This window comes from Mustelus asterias, chromosome 21 (assembly GCF_964213995.1).
Source record: "Mustelus asterias chromosome 21, sMusAst1.hap1.1, whole genome shotgun sequence".
NCBI classification, from domain to species: domain Eukaryota; kingdom Metazoa; phylum Chordata; class Chondrichthyes; order Carcharhiniformes; family Triakidae; genus Mustelus; species Mustelus asterias.
The window spans coordinates 65,029,638-65,053,638 of NC_135821.1; the positions used below are offsets into that span (position 1 = coordinate 65,029,638).

Sequence of the window (24,001 nt, forward strand, 5' to 3'; positions counted from 1 at the left end):
CATCAGGCCTCTTGCATTGAAATAAATGCAGTTTAATCTGGACTTCCCTTGCTCTTTCTCTTGCTTTTGCCTGATCTGTCTGGTACTAGGATTACTGACACTGCCTTTACAACTTAATGTTCTCTCTTTAACTTCTGTGCTGTCCTCAACCTTCTCTTGTGTCTCCCGACTGTTTTGGATCCCACCCCCCTGCCAAACAAGTTTAAACCCTCCCGAGTGGCTCTAGCAAATCTCCCCGCCAGGATTTTAGTCCCCCTCCAGTTCAGCCCAGAGAAGATAGTAGTAAGCTGCCTTCTTGAACCACTGCACTCCACAAAGTGTTGGTACACTCACAGTTCTGTTAGGGAGGGAGTTCCAGGATTTTGATGCAGCAATAGTGATGAAACGGCTACAAAGTTCCAACTCAGGATGGGGTGCATTTTGAAAGGGAAGTTCCAGGTAGCGATGTTCCCATAAATCTGCTGTCCTTATCCTTCATGGTGGTAGAGGTCAGAGGTTTGGAAGGTGCTATCGAAGAATCCTTGGTGAGTTGGTAGGTTGCTACAACGCAACTTGTACAGGGTATATGGTACAGACCGCTGCACTGGTGATGGAAGCAGTAAATGTTTAAGGTAATGGATGGGGTGCCAATCAAGTTTGTCCTCAATGGTGTTAAAGTTCTTGAGTGTTGGAACTGCACTCATCCAGGAATTGGAGAGTATGCCAACACATTTGTGACTTGTTTCTTGTAGATTGTGGACAAGTTTTGGGGACTCAAGAGGTGAATAACTTGTCACAGAATTTCCAGCCTCTGACCTGCCTTTGTAGCCACAGTATTTATATTGCAAGTCCAGTTCAGTGTCTGCTGAATGGTAATCTCCAGGATGTTAGCTGATTATAGAATCCCTACAGTGCCGAAGGAGGCCATTCAGCCCATCGAGTCTGCACTGACCACCATCCCACCCAGCCTCTATCCCCGTAGCCCCACATATTTTACCCTCGCTCGTCCCCCAACACTAAGGGGCAATTTACCATGGCCAATCAACCTAACCCGCACATCTTTGGACTGTGGGAGGAAACCAGAGCACCCGGAGGAAACCCACGCAGACACGAGGAGAATGTGCAAACTCCACACAGACAGCCACCCAAGCCGGGAATCGAACCTGGGTCCCTGGCGCTGTGAGGCAGCAGTGCTAACCACTGTGCCACCGTGCCACCACGTGGCGATGTGTGAACTGAACATGAGAACTGATGCTTGCAGTGTCGAAATCCTGGTTCTCCCTGACTGTGGGTGTACCTATGTCATAAGGACTGCAGCAATACAAGAAGGTGGTTCGCCAACACTTGCTGAAGGGTATAAAACCAAATTATTGCGGATGGTGGAATCTGAAACAAAAACAGAAAATGCTGGAAAATCTCAGCACGTCTGACAGCGTCTGTGGAGAGAGAATAGCGCCAATGTTTTGAAGCTGGATGACCCTCCGTCAGAGCTGAAGATGAAAGAAAAAGGATGATATTTATAGTGTTCGGGTGTTTGGGGGGGGAAGATTGACGAAGATGCCATAGACAAAAAGACAAAGGAAATGTAAATGGTGGTGACCATGGCTAAGAAGGGTGCCGATAGCGGCCATCAAGAGATCATAATGTGTAAATGGCAGAACAAAGGTAAGCAAAGTGTCGAAGGACAACGTGAGTCATGTAACAGATGGTCCTAGTGGAGTATGGGTTGGGAAGGTCGTGGTGAGGAGTGAGGGGTGGAAAAAATGGAAATGGGGATTAAAAAGAGGTGTAAAAATGAAACAATGGAAGAAATGAAAATTTTAAAAATAAATAAGATAAACTGAAATAAATGGAAATGGGGTGAAGGTGGAGAGTTCATGCTCTGAAGTTGTTGAACTCAATGTTAAGTCCAGAAGGCTGTAAAGTGCCCAATTGGAAGATGAGGTGCTGTCCCTCCAGTTTGCGTTGGGCTTCATTGGAACATTGCAACAGGCAAAGGACGGACATGTGGACATGGTGTTTTGAAATGGCAAGCGACATGAAGGTCTGGGTCCTGCTTGCCGACGGGCCAAAGGTGTTCTGCAAAGTGGTCACCCAGTCTGCGTTTGGTCTCTCCAGTGTAGATGGCATTGGGAGCAGCGAATGCAACAGACTAGATTAAAGAGGGTGCATGTGAAGCGTTGCTTCACCTGAAACAAGTGTTTAGGCCCTTGGATGGTGAGCAGGGAGTAGGTAAAGGGGCAGGTGCTGCACCTTCTGTGATTGCATGGGAAGGTGCCATGGGCAGTAGGGTGAGGTGTTGGGTGTGATGGAAGAGTGGACCAGGATATCCCAGAGGGATGCTGACAAGGGGAATGAGGGGAAGATGTGTTTGGTAGTGGCATCATGCTGGAGTTGGCAGAGGATGATCCAATGAATGCAGAGGCTGGTGGCGTGAAAAGTAAGGACAAGACAGATCCTATCCTAGTTCTGGGAGGGTATGAAAGCAGTGGCGTGGGAGATAGGTCAGACGCAGTTGAAAGCCCTGTCAACCATAGTGGATTGGAAACCACGATTAAGGAAGAAGGAAGATGTATCAGCAGCACCAGTTTGGAAAGTGGCATCATCGGAACAGATGTGACGGGAATGAAGGAACTGAGAATGGGATGGAGTCTTCATGGGACGTGCATGTGAAGAGCTGCAGTCGAGGTAGCTGTGGGAGCCAGGGGACTTGTAATAGATACTAATGGATAGTCTACTGCCAGAAATGGAGACAGGTCAAGGACGGGAAGTGTCAGAGATGGACCATGTGCAGGTGATGAAGGGTGGAAATTGGAAGCAAAGTCGATACATTTTTCCAGGTTCTGATCCCTTTATGGCCGCTATCAACACCCTTCTTAGCCATGATCACCAACATTTACATTCCCTTTTATCTTTTTGTCTATGACACCTTTGTCAATCTGCTACTCCTCCCCTGCCACTCACCCTAACACTATAAATATCATTCCATTTTCTATTGGCTTTAGCTCTGACGAAGGGTCATCCAAACTCAAAACATTAGCCCTATTCTCTCTCTGCAGATGCTGTCAAACCTGCTGAGATTTTCCATCATTTTCTGTTTTTGTTCTTGCTGAAGGGTAATTAAGGATATACATCAACTGCTGTCCTGTCAGCAATGCACAAATCTCAAGAACAAATAAAATAGAGTACAGATACTACAACTGACCTAGAGTTGTCCTGTACCAGGGTTCCCACTACCAATCACTATCCAGTGTTCCTTGTTGAAGGCCACCTTTGCTAAGGATCCACAGCATTTAAGTTTAGCCAACACTCATTGTCTATTCTCACACAAAAGCAATAACAACATTTGGGAGTGAAAGCTGTACCTCAGCAAAAGATCATTTTGTCTGGGAGGGGAAAAAAATGCAGGAATGCAAAATGCAAACTTGCATCTACCAATGGAAACAAATATTTCCTCAATTTTGGGAAATTAAAAACTGAAGCTATTGAGGAATATTTTGGTTTATGTGAAGGAAATGAACGTATTAGTAGATTACGATAAACTTTCATGAGGCAGAAAGCTCAACTTCTGCCTGCTTGGGATTAACTGCTAGAGCAAAACACATTTATGTATTAGCCAATAAAACTCCATGGAGTTACATAAACTTCTCTTAACCGATGTTTGAACCGATACCATTAGCTCCCAGAACGATATTTTGTTCTTCCTGAAGAATGTTTTGTGAACTCAACTCTCCAATAGCACTAGCCTCCAGAGTGATATTTCCTTCTTCCTGAAGAATGCTTTGTAAACTCAAGTCTCCCTCAATTACAAGTGGTGAATCTGTAGAAATAAAGACGTGTATATGAACAGCTGATATTTACAACTGACAACAATGGCCATTAATAGGAAGGTTTCTCTCATGTCCTCAGGTTAGTTCAGATAACAGAATTTCACTCACCATTTTGCTTGCATGTGAGGATAAAGGCTTTATTAGGGAAGTGCTTCGCCACAGCTTCTCGGAGCTCTCTGTAGGTGATTTCATCGTGAATTCTTGTAGTACAATATTTCATTGCGTTCACTCTCACATACAGGTAGTCTGTTGCAAAACAGCACAATTTACAGAAGATAAATCTTTAAAAGCGAATCAGGTTGATAAACCTGTAAAAAGATGCATGGAAGCCTAGATTTTATAAATAGCGCACAGAGGCAAAGGGATAATGTTGTACAAATCAATGGTTAAATTGCAGTTGGAATGTTGTGGCCAATTGGATTGTTGTGGGCATCTTATATCTGACATCAAAGTCACAGAGCACAGAAGAGATTCACTAATGTGATACCACGGTTAAGAGACTGAGCCATGAGAAACTAGGGTCAGAATTTAATCGATTTATTTGATTAATTATTGTCACATGTATTGGGATACAGTGAAAAGTATTGTTTCTTGTGAGCTATACATAGAATACATAGGGAAGAAGGAAAAGAGAGGGTGCAGGATATAATGTTGCAGTTACCGATAGGATTCGGAGAAAAATAAGCTTAATATCTGATAGGACCATTCAAAAGTCTGATGGCAGCTGGGAAGAAGCTGTTGCTGAGTCGGTTGGTACATGTTTTCAGACTTTCGTATCCTTTTTCCAACGGAAGAAGGTGGAAGAGTATGTCCTGGGTGTGTGGAGTCCTTGATTATGCTGGCTGCTTTTCGAGGCAGTGGGAAGTGTAGGCAGAGTCAACGGATGGGAGGCAGATTTTCATGATGGACTGGACTATGTTTACAACTCTTTGTACTTTCTTGCGGTCTTGGTCAGATCAGGAACCATACCAAGCTGCGATGCTTCTGGAAAGGATGCTTTCTATGGTTCATCTGTAAAAATTGGTGAGAGTTGTAATGGACATGCCGAATTTTCTTAGCCTTCTTAGAGAAAGTAGAAACATCGGTGGGCTTTTTTAACTATAGAGTCGGAGTGGAGGGACCAGGACAGATTGTTGGTGATCTGAACACCTAGAAACCTGAAGCTCTCGAACATCTCCACTTCATCACCTTTGATATAAACAGGGGCATGTCCTCCACTACGATTACTTAAGTCGATGACTATCTCCTTCGTTTTACTGAAATTGTGGGAGAGATTACTGTCATTGCACCATTTCATGAGATTTTCTGTTTCCTTCCTGCACTCCATCTCATCATTGCTTGAGATCCAGCCCACTACATTGGTGACATCGGCAAGCTTGAAAATGGAGTTGGAGTGGAATTTGGCCACGCAGTCATAAGTGTATAAGGATCATAGTAAGGGGCTGAGGAAAGAGCTTTGCGGAGCACCAGTGCTGAGGGTAATCGTGGAGGAGATGTCGTTACCTATCCTTACTAATTGCTGTTTGTGGCTTAGAAAGTCTTGGATCCAGTCGCAGAGAGAGGAGCTGAGCCCTAGCCCACGGAGTTGGAGATGAGTTTTGTTGGGATAATGGTGTTGAAGGCTGAGCTGTAGTTAATAAAAAGGAGTCTGACATAAGTGCCAGGGAAATGGCGTCTGCTGTCGACCTGTTGGGGCAATAGGCAAACTGTAGTTGATTCCAGGCAATCTGGGAGACTGGAGTTGACGTGTGCCATGATTAACCTTTTGAAACACTTCATAATGATGGATGTCTGAGCCACCAGGTGATAGTCATTAAGGCACGCTGCCTGGCTTTTCTTTGGCACCCGAATGATCGTCGTCTTCTTGGAGCGGATAGAGAACTCTAGAGTAAGGAGAGTTAAAGATGTCTGCGAATACCCACGCCAACGTGCAGGATCTGAGTGCTCATCTGGATAATCCACCCAGGCCAGTCGCTTTAGGTGGATTAACTTTCATGAAGGTCGATCTGACATCTACAATGGTGACCTCGGATACCGGTTCAACCAGGACTGTCGGGATGTCCACTCGCTGACCTCTTGCTCAAAACAAGCATAGAATGCATTGAGCTCATTGTGAAGGGGTGCACTGTTGCCGGCAATTCTATTCATCTTCACGTTGTAGCCTGTAATGTTGTGTAGACCTTGCCATAATCGGTGGATGTTCATGTGACTAGCCTGGGACTCCAGCTTGGTCCAGTATTGTTTCTTGCCATCTTTGATGGTTCTCCGAAGGTCATATCTGGATTTCTTGTATAGCTCAGGGTCATCCAACTTGAACAACTCAGTCCTGAACTTCAGTAGGCAGTGGATATCCCTGTTCATCCATGGTTTCCAGTTGGGAAACACTCAGGTTAGCTCCTTTGGCACACCGTCTTCTAGGCACTTACTAATAAAGTCTGTTACTGCAGTGGTGTACTCATTTAGGTTGGTCACTGAGTTCTTGAATATTGACCAGTCCACCGACTCAAAGCAGTCCATTTCCTTGAACCAACATTGCACGACTTTCTTTACTGGATTTCTCCTGCTTCAGTTTTTGCTTGTAAGCCAGGAGCGGGACCATAGCCTTGTGGTCTGATTTGCCGAAATGTGGATGGGGGATAAAGCGGCAGGCATGTTTGATGTTAGTGGCCATTTTGCAGTGGTTGAGGATGTTTGGGCCTCTGGTGGAACAGGAGATGTGTTGAAGGCAGGCAGGTAGGTTGGAGAGGGCGGGTGTGAACTCTAGCCCATAATGTTACATGAACATAAGACATTGTAACAGCTGAATATTGAGGCCTATTTAATATAAAATCACGATAATAACTCCAGGATTCAGCCGCACAGGGACAATGCTTTATCACACAAAGTAGAGTAGAGCAAAATCACAAGCCTGTGGTGAACACAAACAGGTCCCAACCAGGACAGTACAACAATAGACCCACTCAGGGGCCTGCTTTATACAGGGCTCCACCTGGTGAGTTAAATACCAATCCCCAGAGAGCTCGTATTCTACAAGTCTGACAGGGAGGTCAATCAGTGGTTCCCCATGAAAGTCCAGGGGGTTATCACACCCCCACCCCCTCTGAGTCTGAGGGCTCTCCCTCACCTGTTGGCCGCCAGGGCCCTTCTTCATCTTTTGGCCCACGGCCATCTCTCTATTTCAGGTGGTATATACTGTATCGGCGAGTGTCTCTTTCTGGATGACCATCGCAGTATCAGTGGAGGTGGTTCTTCCTCAACAATGTCTGGCTGGGATTCCACTGCCTCTTTTTCTATTTCGGAGTCGGAAATCTCATAAGTTGTTTTTGGGCCTTCTGTTGGTTGAGTTGCTTTGTACATTCCCAGTGTACTTGGGTTCCCGGATGCCATGCTCACTGTGTTAACTGCTTCCGTCAACAACTCACGGCAGTGGAGGTGGTTTACATGTTTCCTCAGGATCTTGTCCCCAAGCTTTACCGTATAGGAAACTGGCCCTGTTCTTGAAAGAATTGTTTCGCACTTGGACCGTGTCTCCTGGCGAAAAAAACTCTGTCAGCTTTTAATCCATCATAGCCCCTTTCTGGGCTTCTTGCTTTTCTTCAATTCTTCTACTTAGGTTCAGGAAGGTAAGGCTTAGCTTGGTCCATAGGCGGTCGGGGCTAAACCTGTCGTTACATGTTGCACTGTTCTGTAATTAAAAAGGAAACATGCCAGTTTAGTGCCGATAGACCCCATGGTCTGTTTTTTCATTCCCTTTTCGAAAACTTGGACTGCTTACTCCGTTTGATGATGGATGGTACGGAGACATGCGGACATGTCGTACTCCATTTGTTTCCATAAATGTCCTAAATTCCCTACTGGTAAATGGGGTTCCATTATCTGTCACAAAGACTTCTGGGATTCCATGAGTACTAAAAGATTCCTAAGTCTCTCTATCGTGTTCTGGGATGTAGTAGAGGTCATCCAGTGCACCTCTATCCACTTAGAGTGGGTGCCGATTATAACAGAAAGATTGAGCCCATAAATAGTCCTGCGAAATCCACATGCACCTGAGCCCATCGTCTTCCTGGCCATGATGTGGAGATGCCGGCGTTGGACTGGGGTAAGCACAGTAAGAAGTCTCACAACACCAGGTTAAAGTCCAGACCTGAAGAAGGAACCTGAGACTCCGAAAACTTATGCTGCCAAATAAACCTGTTGGACTTTAACCTGGTGTTGTGAGACTCCTTACTGTGCTTCTTGGCCATTCCCAGGGCTACTGGCGGTGCCTTCTGGTTTTCTTGACACGTTTTGCACATTTTTAATATCTTCTCTATGTCCCCATCTATTCCGGGCCACCTGATGCAGCTTCTAGCTAACATCTTCATTTTTGATATGCCTGGATGGTCATTATGAAGTTCTTGAAGGCTAGGCCCTGGGATAATTACCTGGGCTCCCCATAGGATAATGTTGTCTTCGATGCTTAATTCCGCATATGGTTTCAAATCTTGTGCCGGACATTTTTGCCTTCCTCCATTGGGCAGAATGGAACACTGATTAGCACTGCTGCCTCATAGCCCAGGAACCCGGGTTCAATTCTGGGATCGGGTCACTGTCTGTGGAGTTTGCACTTTCTCCCCATGCCTGCAGTTACTGGGGTTACAGTGGTCCCTACCACTCATAATGGTTCTCCTGTATAAGTTGCCAATCTTGTCTTAGTGTCCTGCACCTTTAGTGAAGAGATGCCCAAATGTAATCTTTTAGATTCTTGCTCCCCTACAATGGATCCTGCTGCCCTTGTGTCCACCTCCATATTCAATGGGTGTCCATTCACTTGGAGCTGTATCTGTTTGTGGCCACCTTTGGTGTGGTGATACAACTCGATTCTGCTAGTTCCTCCTCTTCAGCCTGACTTATCTGGGAAGTTCTGTTTTGGGATGGCTTCGCCCTTTGATCTGGGCTTTGCACGCTCTGCTTGTTTTGGTCCCCTTGCTTGGGGTGGGCGCTGGTTGCATGCACAATGTGGTTGTGCTGGCCACTGCCTAAACTGTGGGATTCCTTTCATCCAGTGCTGGGATTTCCTGGTTTCCTTGTTTGCTCGCCTTTTCTCGCCCAAGACTGGGGGTTAAGAATATGTTCAACCGGGGATCTGGGCCTGCGTTAAGGGGCTTGCTTAAGCCTAAGGACGTTATCTATCGGTTCTTGCAGTTCTTGGGCTCCTTTCTCCGCATTTTCGTGAGATGAGGCCAGCTCTATGGCTTTTTTTTACATCCAGGTTTGGCTCTGTCAAAAGCTTTCTTTGGGTTGCTAGATTACTTATGCCACATACGAGACAGTCTCTTAACATTTTTGGTAATGCTGGGCCATACTTGTAATGCTCCGCCAGTTTTCTTAGTCATGTCAAGAATTCCGTCACTGGTTCCCCTACAAATCTAGTAGTTGTACTGAACCAGTACCATTGCAAGAGCACAGAAGGTTTAGGATCGTAATGATTTGCCATTATTTCCACTAACTCACCAAAGGTCTTGGAATCCAGTGTTACCAGACACATCAGACTTTTTATAATACTGAGTGTTGCAGCCCCACACACAGTCATTATAACGACCTTTTGCCGGTTATGTTGTTCTATTTCGTTAGCCTGAAAGAAATACCTCATTCTCTCAGTATATTGTGGCCAGTCCTCAATATTTGTATCATATGACTCCAATTTCGCAAAAAATGGCATCGCAGAAACTTCAAGTTGCAGGCTTAACAGGATCTGATGAGCATGGTTACTGAAACGTTCCTTTTACCTCGTCACCAGTATAATAATTCCAGGAGTCAGCTGTAAAGGAACAGTGCTTTATTGCACAAAATAATGTAAAGCAAAACCGCAAGCCTTTGGTGAACACATACAGGCCCCAACCAGAACAATCCAATAATGGACCCACTCAAGGGCCTGCTTTATACAGGGCTCAGTATACGAGCTCCACCTGGTGAGTTAATTACCAATCCACAGGGAGCTCGTATTCAATCAGTCCTACAGGGAGGTCAATCAGCGATTTCCCCATGCAAGTCCGAGGGATTATTACAATCACCAAAGAGCCAACCACACATGAACAGCCGGTGTAGAGATTAATACCTACATAAAAGAATCAAGGGATCAAATGTGCTGGTAAATACAAGATCTAAACTGGAACCTGAAAGTAATCTGGAGCTGAAAGCATCAATTAGGACCATGCTCTCCATCACATTGCATTAAGAATCCAATGCTCAGCAGCTCACCAAAAATGAAACTTCTACTGGACCCTGTGAAATGCAGCCTTTAGTGAAAGTAGATTTTTCTGCAACATATATATTGATTACATCCTAAGTGTGTAATGACTTCAAAGAGACCCATGAGATTGAACTATAGGAGTATGAGCACCCTGATTGAGGTCATAATTACCTGCCCAATCAGGGAGCCTCACATGTATATAAATATGAGTGTCAGGTCCACTAGCTTGTAATGTTGTGTAGACCTTGCCATAATCAGTGGGTGCTCGTGTGGCTAGCCTAGGACGCTAACTTGGTCCAGTATTGTTACCTGGCATTCTTGATGGTTCTCCGAAGGTCATATCTGGCTTTCTTGTATAGTCATGATGTGGCGATGCCGGCATTGGACTGGGGTAAACACAGTAAGAAGTTTAACAACACCAGGTTAAAGTCCAACAGGTTTATTTGGTAGCAAAAGCCACACAAGCTTTCGGAGCTCAAAGCCCCTTCTTCAGGTGAGTGGGAATTCTGTTCACAAACAGAGCTTATAAAGACACAGACTCAATTTACATGAATAATGGTTGGAATGCGAATACTTACAACTAATCAAGTCTTTAAGAAACAAAACAATGTGAATGGAGATTACATCCTAAGTGTGTAATGACTTCAAAGAGACCCATGAGATTGAACTATAGGAGTATGAGCACCCTGAGCACTCCATTCACATTGTTTTGTTTCTTAAAGACTTGATTAGTTGTAAGTATTCGCATTCCAACCATTATTCATGTAAATTGAGTCTGTGTCTTTATAAGCTCTGTTTGTGAACAGAATTCCCACTCACCTGAAGAAAGGGCTTTGAGCTCCGAAAGCTTGTGTGGCTTTTGCTACCAAATAAACCTGTTGGACTTTAACCTGGTGTTGTTAAACTTCTTACTGTTTCTTGTATAGGTCAGGGTCACCTGACTTGAATGCCTCAGACCTAGACTTCAGCAAGCAGTGGATATCCCTATTCTACCATGGTTTCTGGCTGGGAAACGCGTGGATTTGCTTCTTTGGCACACAGTTTTCTACACACTTACTAATGAAGTCAGTTACTATCGTGGCATGCTCACAGAAAAATCAGTGAAAGGTGAAAATGCTCAGCAGGTCAGGCATCATTGGCTGAGAGAGAAACAGAGCTAAAATTTCAGGTCAATAACCTGAACCGTTCTGATGAAAGGTTATTGACCTGAAATGATAACTCTTTCTCTCACTGCTGAGTATTTCTAGCTTTTTCTGTTTTATTTCTACCCATCTCTGTCGGTCCATTCTTCCCCATCCTATGCACATCTGTGCTGGGGCAGCACAGTGGCACAGTAGTTAGCACTGCTGCCTCACACTGCCGGGTTCAATTCCCAGCTTGGGTCACTGTTGTGCAGAGTTTGCACATTTTCCCCGTTTCTGCGTGGGTTTCCTATGGGTACTCCAGTTTCCTCCCACAGTCCGAAAAGACCGTGCTAAATTCTCCCTCAGTATACCTGAACAGGTGCTGGAGTGTGGTGACTAGGGGATTTTCACAGTGACTTCATTGCAGCGTTAATGTAAACTTGTGACATGAACAAAATAAACTTTAAACATCTCCACTTGCCATACTAAATCGTTTCTGCATCCTCTCGCTTTCCTCTTCTCTATCTCTTCAATCCTCGGTTTCAATTCCCTGTGTGAAATTAGATGAACTCCCTTTTCTTCCTCATCCACACACGAACTTGACAACATAATCTTCTACAGACACATGGTAACTTCTACATGTATGCTGATGACATCCAGCTCACTTAATTCTTCTATTTCCTCTGTGTTGTCAGTCTGCTTGCTTGACGAGTCCTGGATAAGCTGCAATTTCCTCAGTTAAACACTGGAAAGAGCACAGGTAATTTCTTCAGTCCCTATCACAAACTCTACTCTTGCTAAATTACACCCCTCTCCCCAGCTCTCTGGTCTTGAGGTCCACTGTCTCAGGTTGAACATGACAATTTGCCACTTCTGCATCTTATTTCACCCTGAACTGATCTTATGGCTTCATATGACCTTTAGAACAAAGATGACATACTTCCAGTTCTGTAACATCACCTGTCTATGCCCCTGTCTTCACTTATCTTCCATTGAAGCCCTCACTCATCCCTTTGCCAACTTCATGCTTTAATATTCACCTTCATACTCCAATATTGCCACCCTCCTGTCCTGAATCCTCGATAAACTTTAAGTTGGCACAATAATTTTTATGTAAATTTTCATTCATTTAAAGTTCTGTGGCTGGTATTGTACCCTCCAAACCTCCTGTTCCAGCCTGCTATGTACCCTGCTTCAGCCACCATTGGTGGCAATACATTTAGCTGCTTAGGAAGTTCCCTCCCTAAAACCCAGCACATATCTCTCTCTTTCTTTTTAAACATTTGTTAATGTCCAACTCTGGTCATCTTTTGATCACTCTATACAATTTTTATTTAATTATGCCTCTGTAAAGCACTTTGGGATAATTTTCTACATCAAAAGGCACTGTAATTTATTATTGCACAAATATATTAGTCATTTGATCAGTAATTATCTCAATTGGCTAGGCCATATTTATCATTTGAAGAGTTTAGTGTGAGACCACATTAATCCTGATTATTGTAAGAGGATCAATTGTTAGTTCCCTGGGTATGCACCTCTATAAGCGTAGGACACAGAAAAATTATTGATACTGGATCTTACTGGCACTGAGTCAAGACAGTTTATAAAAATTCAAAACCTGCAACATACTTTGTATGAACTTATTTTACACCAAAAATAAATACAATGCATACCTCTATTTTCAGCATTTAACATTCCTTTCTGAAGTGTTGTCTGTATCTTGATGTTTTTCTCATTTTCCACCAGCTCCAACACAAGAGGCCATGTTTCCCACTTGCCCATGTCGATTTTTATCTCATACTCCGTCAGTGGTTCTTCAGCACTGTCTGCAAATTGGAATTGTTCAGCTTCCTAATTTCAAAGAAATCATCAGATAGTAAAATAAGTAATAGTAGAATTAAATTCTTGACAACACAGTAAGGAAGTTGTCCTGAATGCTGAAAGTTGAAAGTACATGAAGACAGACTTTTCCCGATATGCAAACCTGGGTGCAAGTACATAGCTACGCATCAGGTGTTCAGGTTTGTGATACAATGATTTGGTGTATGGGCTTGGGAGGTGTGAATAAATCAAGGATTTCAATTGAATGTGTGCCCTAATTAGGAATGGGTTTTCATAAGATATAATCAGAGTTGTGAACCTGTGACGTTCATGGCAATGCAAAACACGACATGAACTGGTTCACAACAGCACTTTGTCATGAACAAATATTGGCCTGATGACGTTTTTTTACACAGAGAGTGGTGGGGGCCTGGAATGCGCTGCCAAGTAGGGTGGTGGAGGCAGACATGCTGGCATCGTTTAAGACTTACCTGGATAGTCACATGAGCAGTCTGGGAATGGAGGGATACAAACGAATGGTCTAGTTGGACCAATGAGCGGCACAGGCTTGGAGGGCCGAAGGGCCTGTTTCCTGTGCTGTACTGTTCTTTGTTTGAATACCAGAATCGAGAATTTTTTACTTTCTGGATTCCTTGATGTACAATACCTTTCTCTGTCTCTGTTCCCAGATGCTGGAAGTAGTGAGTGATGTTGATCCTGGAATGACATGCCGTTGTTGTCTATGGATTATACCTTTATGTGCCGACAGAGAAAGTTCCTCTTGCCTACCTCACGAACTCTACCCCCATTTCTCCAGGTATCAAAATTGGTTGGGTACTGACGCCTGGGTCACATGTAAACGGGCTCATTTTTCATGGCTCCACTTTGGAACTCCTTTCACTTTGCTTCAATGTCACATTCTATCCTCCATCAAACCCCATGTTAGCCAAGGTTGAGCAATTTTAAAATTCCATTTTGAAGGCTGAAACAATAATTCCCCAATTTGCATTCACTTACCTTAAAGTGTAATGACATCCTTCTGAATTAGAGCCAATAGCCAGTGTGACTCTACCGTGCCTTTAAGAAGTGTATTTTTAGTCATGTTCTTTGCAGTTTGTAAGCAACTCTTTTTTTTGTTATGGGCTTGGGCTGTCTGAGCCCTTGTCCTTTTATTGTTGCTAGAGTCAGATAATAGGCCTTTTGTTTATTTTTAATCTGGGCCTATTGCAATGTCCTGGAGTTTTATGAGTTTTACAACCCTTTTGAATTGTCTAGTTTGCAACTGATTTACAGGTCAAGGTCAGGTGATTCATCGGGAAATCCAGAGTTATTTTCAGTTTGGCTAGTTGGAAGCTGTTGGATTCCAACTCATCATCATAGAATCCCTACAGTGCGGAAGGAGGCCATTCGGCCCATCGAGTCTGCACTGACCACAATCCCACCCAGGCCCTATCCCTACATATTTACTTGCTAATCCCTCTAACCTACGCATCCCAGGACTCTAAGGGGCAATTTTTAACCTGGCCAATCAACCTAACCCGCACATCTTTTGACTGTGGGAGGAAACCGGAGCACCCGGAGGAAACCCTGCAGGCAGTGTTTCCCTGTGTGTCTCCATGATATTATCTTGGTGGCTAGCTATCTAGTAACTAGAGACAAGGAGGGCTTTTGTCTCTTGAAGTGTGCTATAAGTTCCAGGGTTGGAAGGCCTCAGCGTTTTCAACTCACCATCCAAAGGAGTAAACCATAGAGGGCGTTGGAAAGCTGAAAATCCAGCATCATGTGAGCATACATACATATTCTCTGTGCTAAACCTAGGACGGGCGTATGTTTTTAGGAATATTTGTTTGGTTGGAACAGTATGTTGAGCTATTAAGGTTTATACAATATCATGGTTGTTTTTTTTGTTTGTAACTGGTAAAAGTTATTGCTAATTGTCATTACGTGTTAACTGTATTCTTAAATAAACTTTGTTTGATAAAAGTTCCCTAGTGGGTCACCTGAATCATACCCGAAGTGAAACATCTTATGCTTTCCTGCGCCAAATTCAAAGTGCAAAACTTATGGTCTAGGCTGACTTCATAAAACACCTTGGAGTTTCTGACCTGGATCATTACACCAGATATTCTATATGACCCAATACTATAGGACTACAGTGAGAACTACAGCTCCTCACACCATGTCTCCTGTAAGGATTCCATCCCATCCTCCCAGTTTCTCCGCCTTTTTTGTGGCTTTATACTATTATCCTGATTCTTTGGATTACATGTATTGATCTCTGCCAGTCTTCTCCATATTTATGTGTGGAATAATGATCGTTCTGTACTGTGCTGAATCCTGGGAATTCGTTGTGTATCGTACTGAATATAAAGTTGATAATCACTAATAAAAACATGTTTTAAAAATTGGGCAGCAAGTTATGATGATCTGGAAGGGCAGCAAAAGTCGATTCAATTATAACATTTTTAAAGGGAATTGAATGATTACTCGAACGAAAAGGTTTGCTGGCCTATAGGGAAGGACAGTAAGAGTTTTAACAACACCAGGTTAAAATCCAACAGGTTTATTTGGTAGCAAATGCCATTAGCTTTCGGAGCGCTGCTCCTTCGTCAGATGGAGTGGATATCTGCTCTCAAACAGGGCACAGAGACACAAAATCAAGTTACAGAATACTGATTAGAATGCGAATCTCGACAGCCAACCAGGTCTTAAAGATACAGACAATGTGAGTGGAGGGAGCATTAAGCACAGGTTAAAGAGATGTGTATTGTCTCCAGACAGGACAGCCAGTAAGATTCTGCAAGTCCAGGAGGCAAGCTGTGGGGGTTACTGATAGTGTGACATAAATCCAAGATCCCGGTTTAGGCCGTCCTCATGTGTGCGGAACTTGGCTATCAGTTTCTGCTCAGCGACTCTGCGCTGTCGTGTGTCGTGAAGGCTGCCTTGGAGAACGCTTACCTGAAGATCAGAGGCTGAATGTCCATGACTGCTGAAGTCCTCCCCCACAGGAAGAGAACAGTCTTGCCTGGTGATTGTCGAGCGGTGTTCATTCATCCATTGTCGTAGCGTCTGCATGGTTTCCCCAATGTACCATGCCTCGGGACATCCTTTCCTGCAGCGTATCAGGTAGACAACGTTGGCCGAGTTGCAAGAGTAGGTACCGTGTACCTGGTAGACGGTGTTCTCACATGAGATGATGGCATCCGTGTCGATGATCCGGCACGTCTTGCAGAGGTTGCTGTGGCAGGGTTGTGTGGTGTCATGGTCACTGTTCTCCTGAAGGCTGGATAGTTTGCTGCGGACAATGGTCTGTTTGAGTTTGTGCGGTTGTTTGAAGGCAAGAAGTGGGGGTGTGGGGATGGTCTTGGCGAGATGTTCATCTGCATCAATGACATGTTGAAGGCTCCGGAGGAGATGCCTTAGCTTCTTCGCTCCGGGGAAGTACTGGACGACAAAGTGTACTCTGTCCACTGTGTCCTGTGTTTGTCTTCTGAGGAGGTCAGGTGCGGTTTTTCGCTGTGGCGCGTCAGAACTGTCGATCAATGAGTCGAGCGCCATATCCTGTTCTTATGAAGGCATCTTTCAGCGTCTGGAGGTGTCTGTTGCGATCCTCCTCATCCGAGCAGATCCTGTATATACGGAGGGCTTGTCCGTAGGGGATGGCTTCTTTAACATGTTTAGGGTGGAAGCTGGAGAAGTGGAGCATCGTGAGGTTATCCGTGGGCTTGCGGTACAGTAAGGTGCTGAGGTGACCTGAATGGAGATGCGTGTGTCCAAGAATTCAACCGAATCCGGAGAGTAGTCCATGGTGAGTCTGATGGTGGGATGGAACTTGTTGATGTCATCATATAGTTGTTTCAGTGATTGTTCACCATGAGTCCAAAGGAAGAAAATGTCATCGATGTATCTAGTGTATAATTCACATCTCTTTAACCTGTGCTTCATGCTCCCTCCACTCACATTGTCTGTATAGAACATAGAACATAAAAAAAATACAGCACAAACAGGCCCTTCGGCCCACAAGTTGCGCCGGTCATGTCCCTACCTACCTAGGCTTATATATAGGCTTACCTATAACCCTCAATCCTATTAAGTTCCATGTACTCATCCAGAAGTCTCTTAAAAGACCCTATCGAGTTTGCCTCCACCACCACTGACGGCAGCCGATTCCACTCACCCACCACCCTCTGAGTGAAAAACTTACCCCTGACATTTCCTCTGTACCTACTCCCCAGCACCTTAAACCTGTATCCTCTCGTAGCAGCCATTTCAGCCCTGGGAAAAAGCCTCCGAGCATCCACCCGATCTATACCTCTCAACATCTTGTACACCTCTATCAGGTCACCTCTCATCCTTCGTCTCTCCAAGGAGAAAAGACCGAGCTCCCTCAACCTATCCTCATAAGGCATGCCAACCAATCCAGGCAACATCCTTGTAAATCTTCTCTGCACCCTTTCAATAATTTCCACATCCCTCCTGTAATGAGGCGACCAGAACTGAGCACAGTACTCCAAGTGGGGTCTGACGAGGGTCTTATAAAGCTGCATCATTATCTCCCAACTCCGAAACTCAATCCCTCGATTGATGAAGGCCAGCACACCATACGCTTTCTTAACCACCTCCTCTGCCTGCGAGGCCGATTTAAGAGTCCTATGGACCCGGACCCCAAGGTCCTTCTGATCCTCTACACTGCTAAGAGTCTTACCATAAGACCATAAGACATAGGAGCGGAAGTAAGGCCATTCAGCCCATCGAGTCCACTCCACCATTCAATCATGGTTGATTTCAACTCCATTTACCCGCTCTCTCCCCATAGCCCTTAATTCCTCGAGAAATCAAGAATTTATCAATTTCTGTCTTGAAGACGCTCAACGTCTCGGCCTCCACAACCCTCTGTGGCAATGAATTCCACAGACCTACCACTCTCTGGCTGAAGAAATTTCTCCTCATCTCTGTTCTAAAGTGACTCCCTTTTATTCTAAGGCTGTGCCCCCGCGTCCTAGTCTCCCCTGCTAATGGAAACAACTTCCCTACGTCCATCCTATCTAAGCCGTTCATTATCTTGTAAGTTTCTATTAGATCTCCCCTCAACCTCCTAAACTCCAATGAATATAATCCCACGATCCTCAGACCTTCATCGTATGTCAGGCCTACCATTCCTGGGATCATCCGTGTGAATCTCCGCTGGACCCGCTCCAGTGCCAGTATGTCCTTCCTGAGGTGTGGGGCCCAAAATTGCTCACAGTACTCCAAATGGGGCCTAACCAGTGCTTTATAAAGCCTCAGAAGTACATCCCTGCTTTTGTATTCCAAGCCTCTTGAGATAAACGACAACATTACATTTGCTTTCTTAATTACAGACTCAACCTGCAAGTTTACCTTTAGAGAATCCTGGACTAGGACTCCCAAGTCCCTTTGCACTTTAGCATTATGAATTTTGTCACCGTTTAGAAAATAGTCCATGCCTCTATTCTTTTTTCCAAAGTGCAAGACCTCGCACTTGCCCACGTTGAATTTCATCAGCCACTTCTTGGACCACTCTCCTAAACTGTCTAAATCTTTCTGCAGCCTCCCCACCTCCTCAATACTACCTGCCCCTCCACCTATCTTTGTATCATCGGCAAACTTGGCCAGAATGCCCCCAGTCCCGTCATCTAGATCGTTAATATATAAAGAGAACAGCTGTGGCCCCAACACTGAACCCTCCGGGACACCACTTGTCACCGGTTGCCATTCTGAGAAAGAACCTTTTATCCCAACTCTCTGCCTTCTGTCTGACAGCCAATCGTCAATCCATGTTAGTACCTTGCCTCGAATACCATGGGCCCTTATTTTACTCAGCAGTCTCCCGTGAGGCACCTTGTCAAAGGCCTTTTGGAAGTCAAGATAGATAACATCCATTGGCTCTCCTTGGTCTAACCTATTTGTTATCTCTTCAAAGAACTCTAACAGGTTTGTCAGGTTATCCTTGATATTATACTCCTTCATCCCATTTGACCTGCCAAAATGGACCACTACCCATTTATCCGGGTTGAAGTCCATCTGCCACTTCTCCGCCCAGTCTTGCATCCTATCTATGTCACGCTGCAGCTTCTGACATCCCTCCAAACTATCCACAACACCACCAACCTTCGTGTCATCGGCAAACTTACCAACCCATCCCTCCACTTCCTCATCCAGGTCATTTATGAAAATGACAAACAGCAAGGGTCCCAGAACAGATCCCTGGGGCACTCCACTGGTGACCGACCTCCATTCAGAAAAAGACCCATCTACAACCACTCTCTGCCTTCTGCAGGCAAGCCAGTTCTGGATCCACAAGGCAACAGCCCCTTGGATCCCATGCCCTCTCACTTTCTCGAGAAGTCTTGCATGGGGGACCTTATCGAACGCATCTTTTCTTATCGACTTTATCAAACGTATCTTTAAGATCTGGTTGGCTGTAGAGATTTGCATTCTAATCAGTATTCTGTAACTTGATTTTGTGTCTCTGTAGGCCCTGTTTGAGAGCAGATATCCACTCCATCTGACGAAAGAGCAGCGCTCCGAAAACTAATGGCATTTGCTACCAAATAAACCTGTTGGACTTTAACCTGGTGTTGTTAAAACTCTTACTGTGTTTACCCCAGTCCAACACCGGCATCTCCACATCATGACTATAGGGAAGGAGCAGGGGACAGGAGCTAAATGGGAAGCTCTCTGTAAAACCAGGCACAAGAACAACAGGCCAAATGGCCTCCTCATGTGCTGTAGCATTCTATGATACTATAGCTAGGATTCTCCGACCTTGACTATGCCTGGGATCCTTTGGTCCCACTGCAGTGAATGGAGATTTGGCTGAGCGCCAAATTCTCCGTTCTCGCTAGCAGTGATGGCGGGGCTTACGAGACCAGAGAGACCCGGTCTATGTGCCACAAGATGCAAACTACTGTTAATTTAACAACTTCTGTGTGCCAAGAGGAATCTTTCATCCGCGTGTGTTTTATGAAGTCATATGAGTGCATTATAGGGAAAGAGAGCAGCGATAGAATTACAACAATCAAAAAGAATGAGAATCAGGGATAGGATGAAAATGCTGTCATAGGAGTCAGATAATATTGCAGCTCTGATTTTATAACCATTCCCCAACAGAGATGTATTCTATAGTGGCTGCAGAATTACACGTGTAATTAAGGGGCAATATCATTAGGGTGCCATTTTAAAAATTGGGATCACCACTAGGTTTCAGATGTTTTGAGATCTGTTTGGGATTGGCTGGAAGATCCAGACAAAAACAGAAAGTGCTGGAAAATCTCAGCTCCATTCTCTCTCCACAGATTCTGTCAGACCTGCTGAGATTTTGCCAGCATTTTCTCTTTTTTGTTTCAGATTCCAGCATCTGCATCATCCATATCATAGAAGATCCGGAGTCTGGCATCAGGTTTTGTTGCATTTGGTAAATGTTTATACAAGTCCTTCAATTCCATTGGATATATCTTTTATCCATCATTGCCTTCTACAATGAGATTTTACTGTGCTATTCAATCCACATTTGGCTGGAAAATAAGGTTCACTGTTTCAACTGAGGCAGCATTTTAAAAAATTCACTCATGGATGTGGGTGGCACGAGCTAGGCCAACATTCATTGCCTATTCCTAATTGCGCTCGAGAAGGTGGTGCTGAACTTCCATCACGAACTGCAGTCCATGTTCCACATAAAGCTGTCAATGCCCCACATAGCCAAAAGTTTCAGTACCTCTGGACTGATGGATAGAGAGGTCCCTGCAGCATTCACATGACGGACTTGTAATTTGTACCACGAATTTCGATGAACACCAACTTGTTTCTTAAGGACTTGTTTGTGGTCCTTCAGTGTTTTGTCCAATTCCTAATGAGAAAAGTACAACATTTAAATAAAATGCACTGGAGAGGAGCGTATCTCCTTAACAACAAGCAGGTTTGTGCAAGTGTCTCTGAAAGCTCCAAGGAATTACATTCTTCTATGTGGCAATTTGTGTCTACAGCTAACTGGTTTTATTAGCCAGGATCTGTGTACTTACATATTTGCAGTGTAGCCTAGAATTAGATCTTACTGTATTTCCTCTTTGTCTGACTCCACCTACTATCTTACTATTTCTTACTCTGGTGCTATCTGTTCCTCTCTGTGGATCTTGTTTATATTTCCTAAGCTACATCCTGGTTCCAATCCCCCTGACAAATGGGTCAATTGGTCTTTCCCACCACCCAGGTGGGAAGGCATGAGGTCTTAGTTAATAATCTATCAACAAATATACACTTTACATCAATAAATTTAGATGAAAGATGAGACACAATTTGAAACTGTGCGGGCTGCACAATATAATGCTTATTAAAAACATCTGGCTGCAAACACTTCTAAGTGAAAGGGTGGCAGCATACAAGTACCTGTAGCAGTGACCGACTTCTGGGAACCAACATCACCTTAAGTGTTAGACTGAAATCAACATAGGAACGGCCAACAGGCTTGTAGAGTAGAAAATAGGCTTTATAAGATGTCACATTTCGAAAAAACTTCTCCAGAGTCACAAAGGGTGAACAAGAATTCACGAACACCACAGCGTGAGTTTCAGTTACAGCAAGCGGCACAAAAAGTTCCAGATTTTCATCCTTAATATGTCCGACTCTAACTGTTACAAAATAAAATCCAAAAATTTAAGTATTTGTATGTGTTTTAATATATACTGCCAATATTACACTATAAATAGTTTTGATTCCTATATTAAAAGAAATCTTAAATCTAATTGACATGGACTCACAGCACAAAATTATCCAATTTGTACATTGAAAGTAAATTGTTGGTCTCACTCAGAAAGGCCACAGGTTCCTATGAATAATTATCAATTTCACTCAACCCCTAGGGCACTTATGAAGTTGCTGTTGAGCTACATTGTTCAGTCAGAGAAGTAGGAGCTTTCCTCTGGTCCAACTGTCCCAAATAGCCGTGGCTTCATGAACTATAAGGGCTTTTTGAATTACAGAATTTTACAGGATAGGATGCCTTGGGCTGCGAACCATTTATCCATTTTTGTTTAACTACCTTACGGAGTTTAGAAAGGTGCAGAGTTGGGGCCGTAACTTCCTTTGAGTGACAATCAGTATCGGATTGCCACTCTATGGACGGGACTTTCCGGCCACACATGTCCCAAGACTGGAAAATCCCACCCGAGGTCAATGGCCCTATGCATGGTCCGTGTCCTATGATTTCCGGGACGGGACAGGAAAATTCCACAATATGTCTGCTTACCTACACCAATGGGCAAATTTTCCCATTCCGCCCGCCACGGGAACGTAGTGGATGAGGGGCAGACCATGGAAAGGTCCGTTGACCTTGGGTGGGATATTACGGTTTCAGGGCGAGCACGGCTGGAAAATCCCGCCCCAAGTGTCATCTGTGCCTGTCTCATCTGACCTTCCGACTCAGGCTGGGCGAGATCCAGGCAGTGCAAATAATTCTGACACCCAGCATCAAAATATAAGAGAGTCAGAGTGAAGGAAGACTTGCACCACCTTTATTTTATTGCACGAACTGCCATAAAGCAGGCAAATTTAAAGGTCTGATTGAAAATGGTAGGCCAGGGAGAAGTTAAGTATCTAAAATAAGTGGATAGGACTTGGGTATTGGAGGGCATCGGAGGTTGGCAGGAGGGCATCTGGAAATTGGTGTGTGGGTCAGGTGGGCAGGTGGAAAGAGTGTCAGGGATAATTCAATCGAGGCAGGAAGAGTCCTGGAGGAGGATCCAGCTGTGCTGGATGAAGGGCAGCAGTAGCATTGGAGGGTTGTGTCGGGCATGAGTCAGGCCCTCAGTGGTTGGGAGAAATGGAAGGGGCCTGTGTGAGTCGCAGAGGAATGGTTAGTGGAGGTGTGTGGGGGAGGCCTGTCAAGGGGTCTGTCTGGGTATTTACAATAGTTATGCAGAAATTGCAAGAAGTTTTAATTCTTCTAAGTGTTTTGGAGTAACCCTGGTGGAACCATTCAAATTTAACGATTTAAATCACATTTTCGGATGGCTATCAGCGCACCTCATTTGGCCAAGGGAAGTTAGCACTTCTAGATAATTGCTATGCAAATGCTTATCTGGGAAGTTCTGAAAGGGATCCCCAGCTTACCTCTGGGCTTTGCCTCCCAGGTCTGATGCCAGGACGTTTGGAGGTTGGGGCTCCATGGGTTTTTTATTTATATGGATGGATACATTCATAGGACAACAATATACCTGGGAAGAGCTCCAGCAAGTGACGGTACATCTGTGGCCAGGTTCTAACAATGCTGCTGTTGGTTTTGACCCAGTTGAACATCTTGGCTTTAACTGCAGTGTCAGTACACATCAGATCTTCCAAAGAGTCGTATTCACCGCTCACCAGAAACTTGTACATCTAGATGTGATGGAAAAATTGGCTACATCAGAGAAAGGAAGTTATAAGAAGTTATAGAACCTCATGTCTCAAAAGTGACTAAGACTGAATTAAATGACAATAAAGACTGTCCTATCTCCAGGTGACAGAGGGAATTTTCAGGTGGTAGAAATACCTCAATCCACAGATCTAGCCTAAATCAGACTACAAAAAAATTCATACTGACACTAATATTTGAAGCAGAAGAATATATCGGGCTGTGGCAAGAGAGTAGGGCAGTAGAATTTGTTTTTGATTGTTGAAGTTACGATACAGAATTGACACTATAAGCCAAATAATTTCCATTTGTGTCATAATATCTATGCTTTAAGACACTGAAACAGTTTCTCTGGAAAGTGCAGTTCAACTTCTGGCCAGTGGTAACCCCCAGCCCAGGATGTTAGTAGTCAGGGATTTAACAATGGTAATGTCACTGAATATCATGGGATGATGTTTAGATTTGCCCTTGTTGGTGGTTATTGCCTGGCATGAATGTTACTTGCCATTTGTCAGCCTGAATGTGGATACTGTCCAGGTCTTGCAGCTGCGGTGTTACCGGGGCTGTGTGTTGGAAGGGTAGTATTTCCCTCATAATACCCTCCACT

At 44.3% G+C, this 24,001-nt stretch overlaps 1 protein-coding gene across 2 annotated transcripts in view; it reads right to left on the bottom strand.

The window, feature by feature from the left end:
- The window catches only part of LOC144509344 (uncharacterized), a 101,061-nt gene that overhangs the window by 14,705 nt on the left and 62,355 nt on the right, over positions 1 to 24,001 (bottom strand). The window contains exons 10-15 of one of the 2 annotated variants that reach the window (XM_078238038.1): positions 23,219 to 23,378; positions 21,393 to 21,634; positions 20,725 to 20,856; positions 12,842 to 13,019; positions 3,918 to 4,055; positions 3,653 to 3,799 (exon numbers count right to left, since the gene is read on the bottom strand). In XM_078238038.1, coding sequence (XP_078094164.1) covers positions 3,653 to 3,799; positions 3,918 to 4,055; positions 12,842 to 13,019; positions 20,725 to 20,856; positions 21,393 to 21,634; positions 23,219 to 23,378 — 997 coding nt within the window. Of the gene's footprint in view, positions 1 to 3,652; positions 3,800 to 3,917; positions 4,056 to 11,666; positions 11,911 to 12,841; positions 13,020 to 20,724; positions 20,857 to 21,392; positions 21,635 to 23,218; positions 23,379 to 24,001 lie in introns of those variants that run through there. The other variant, XM_078238039.1, reaches the window with a different exon arrangement.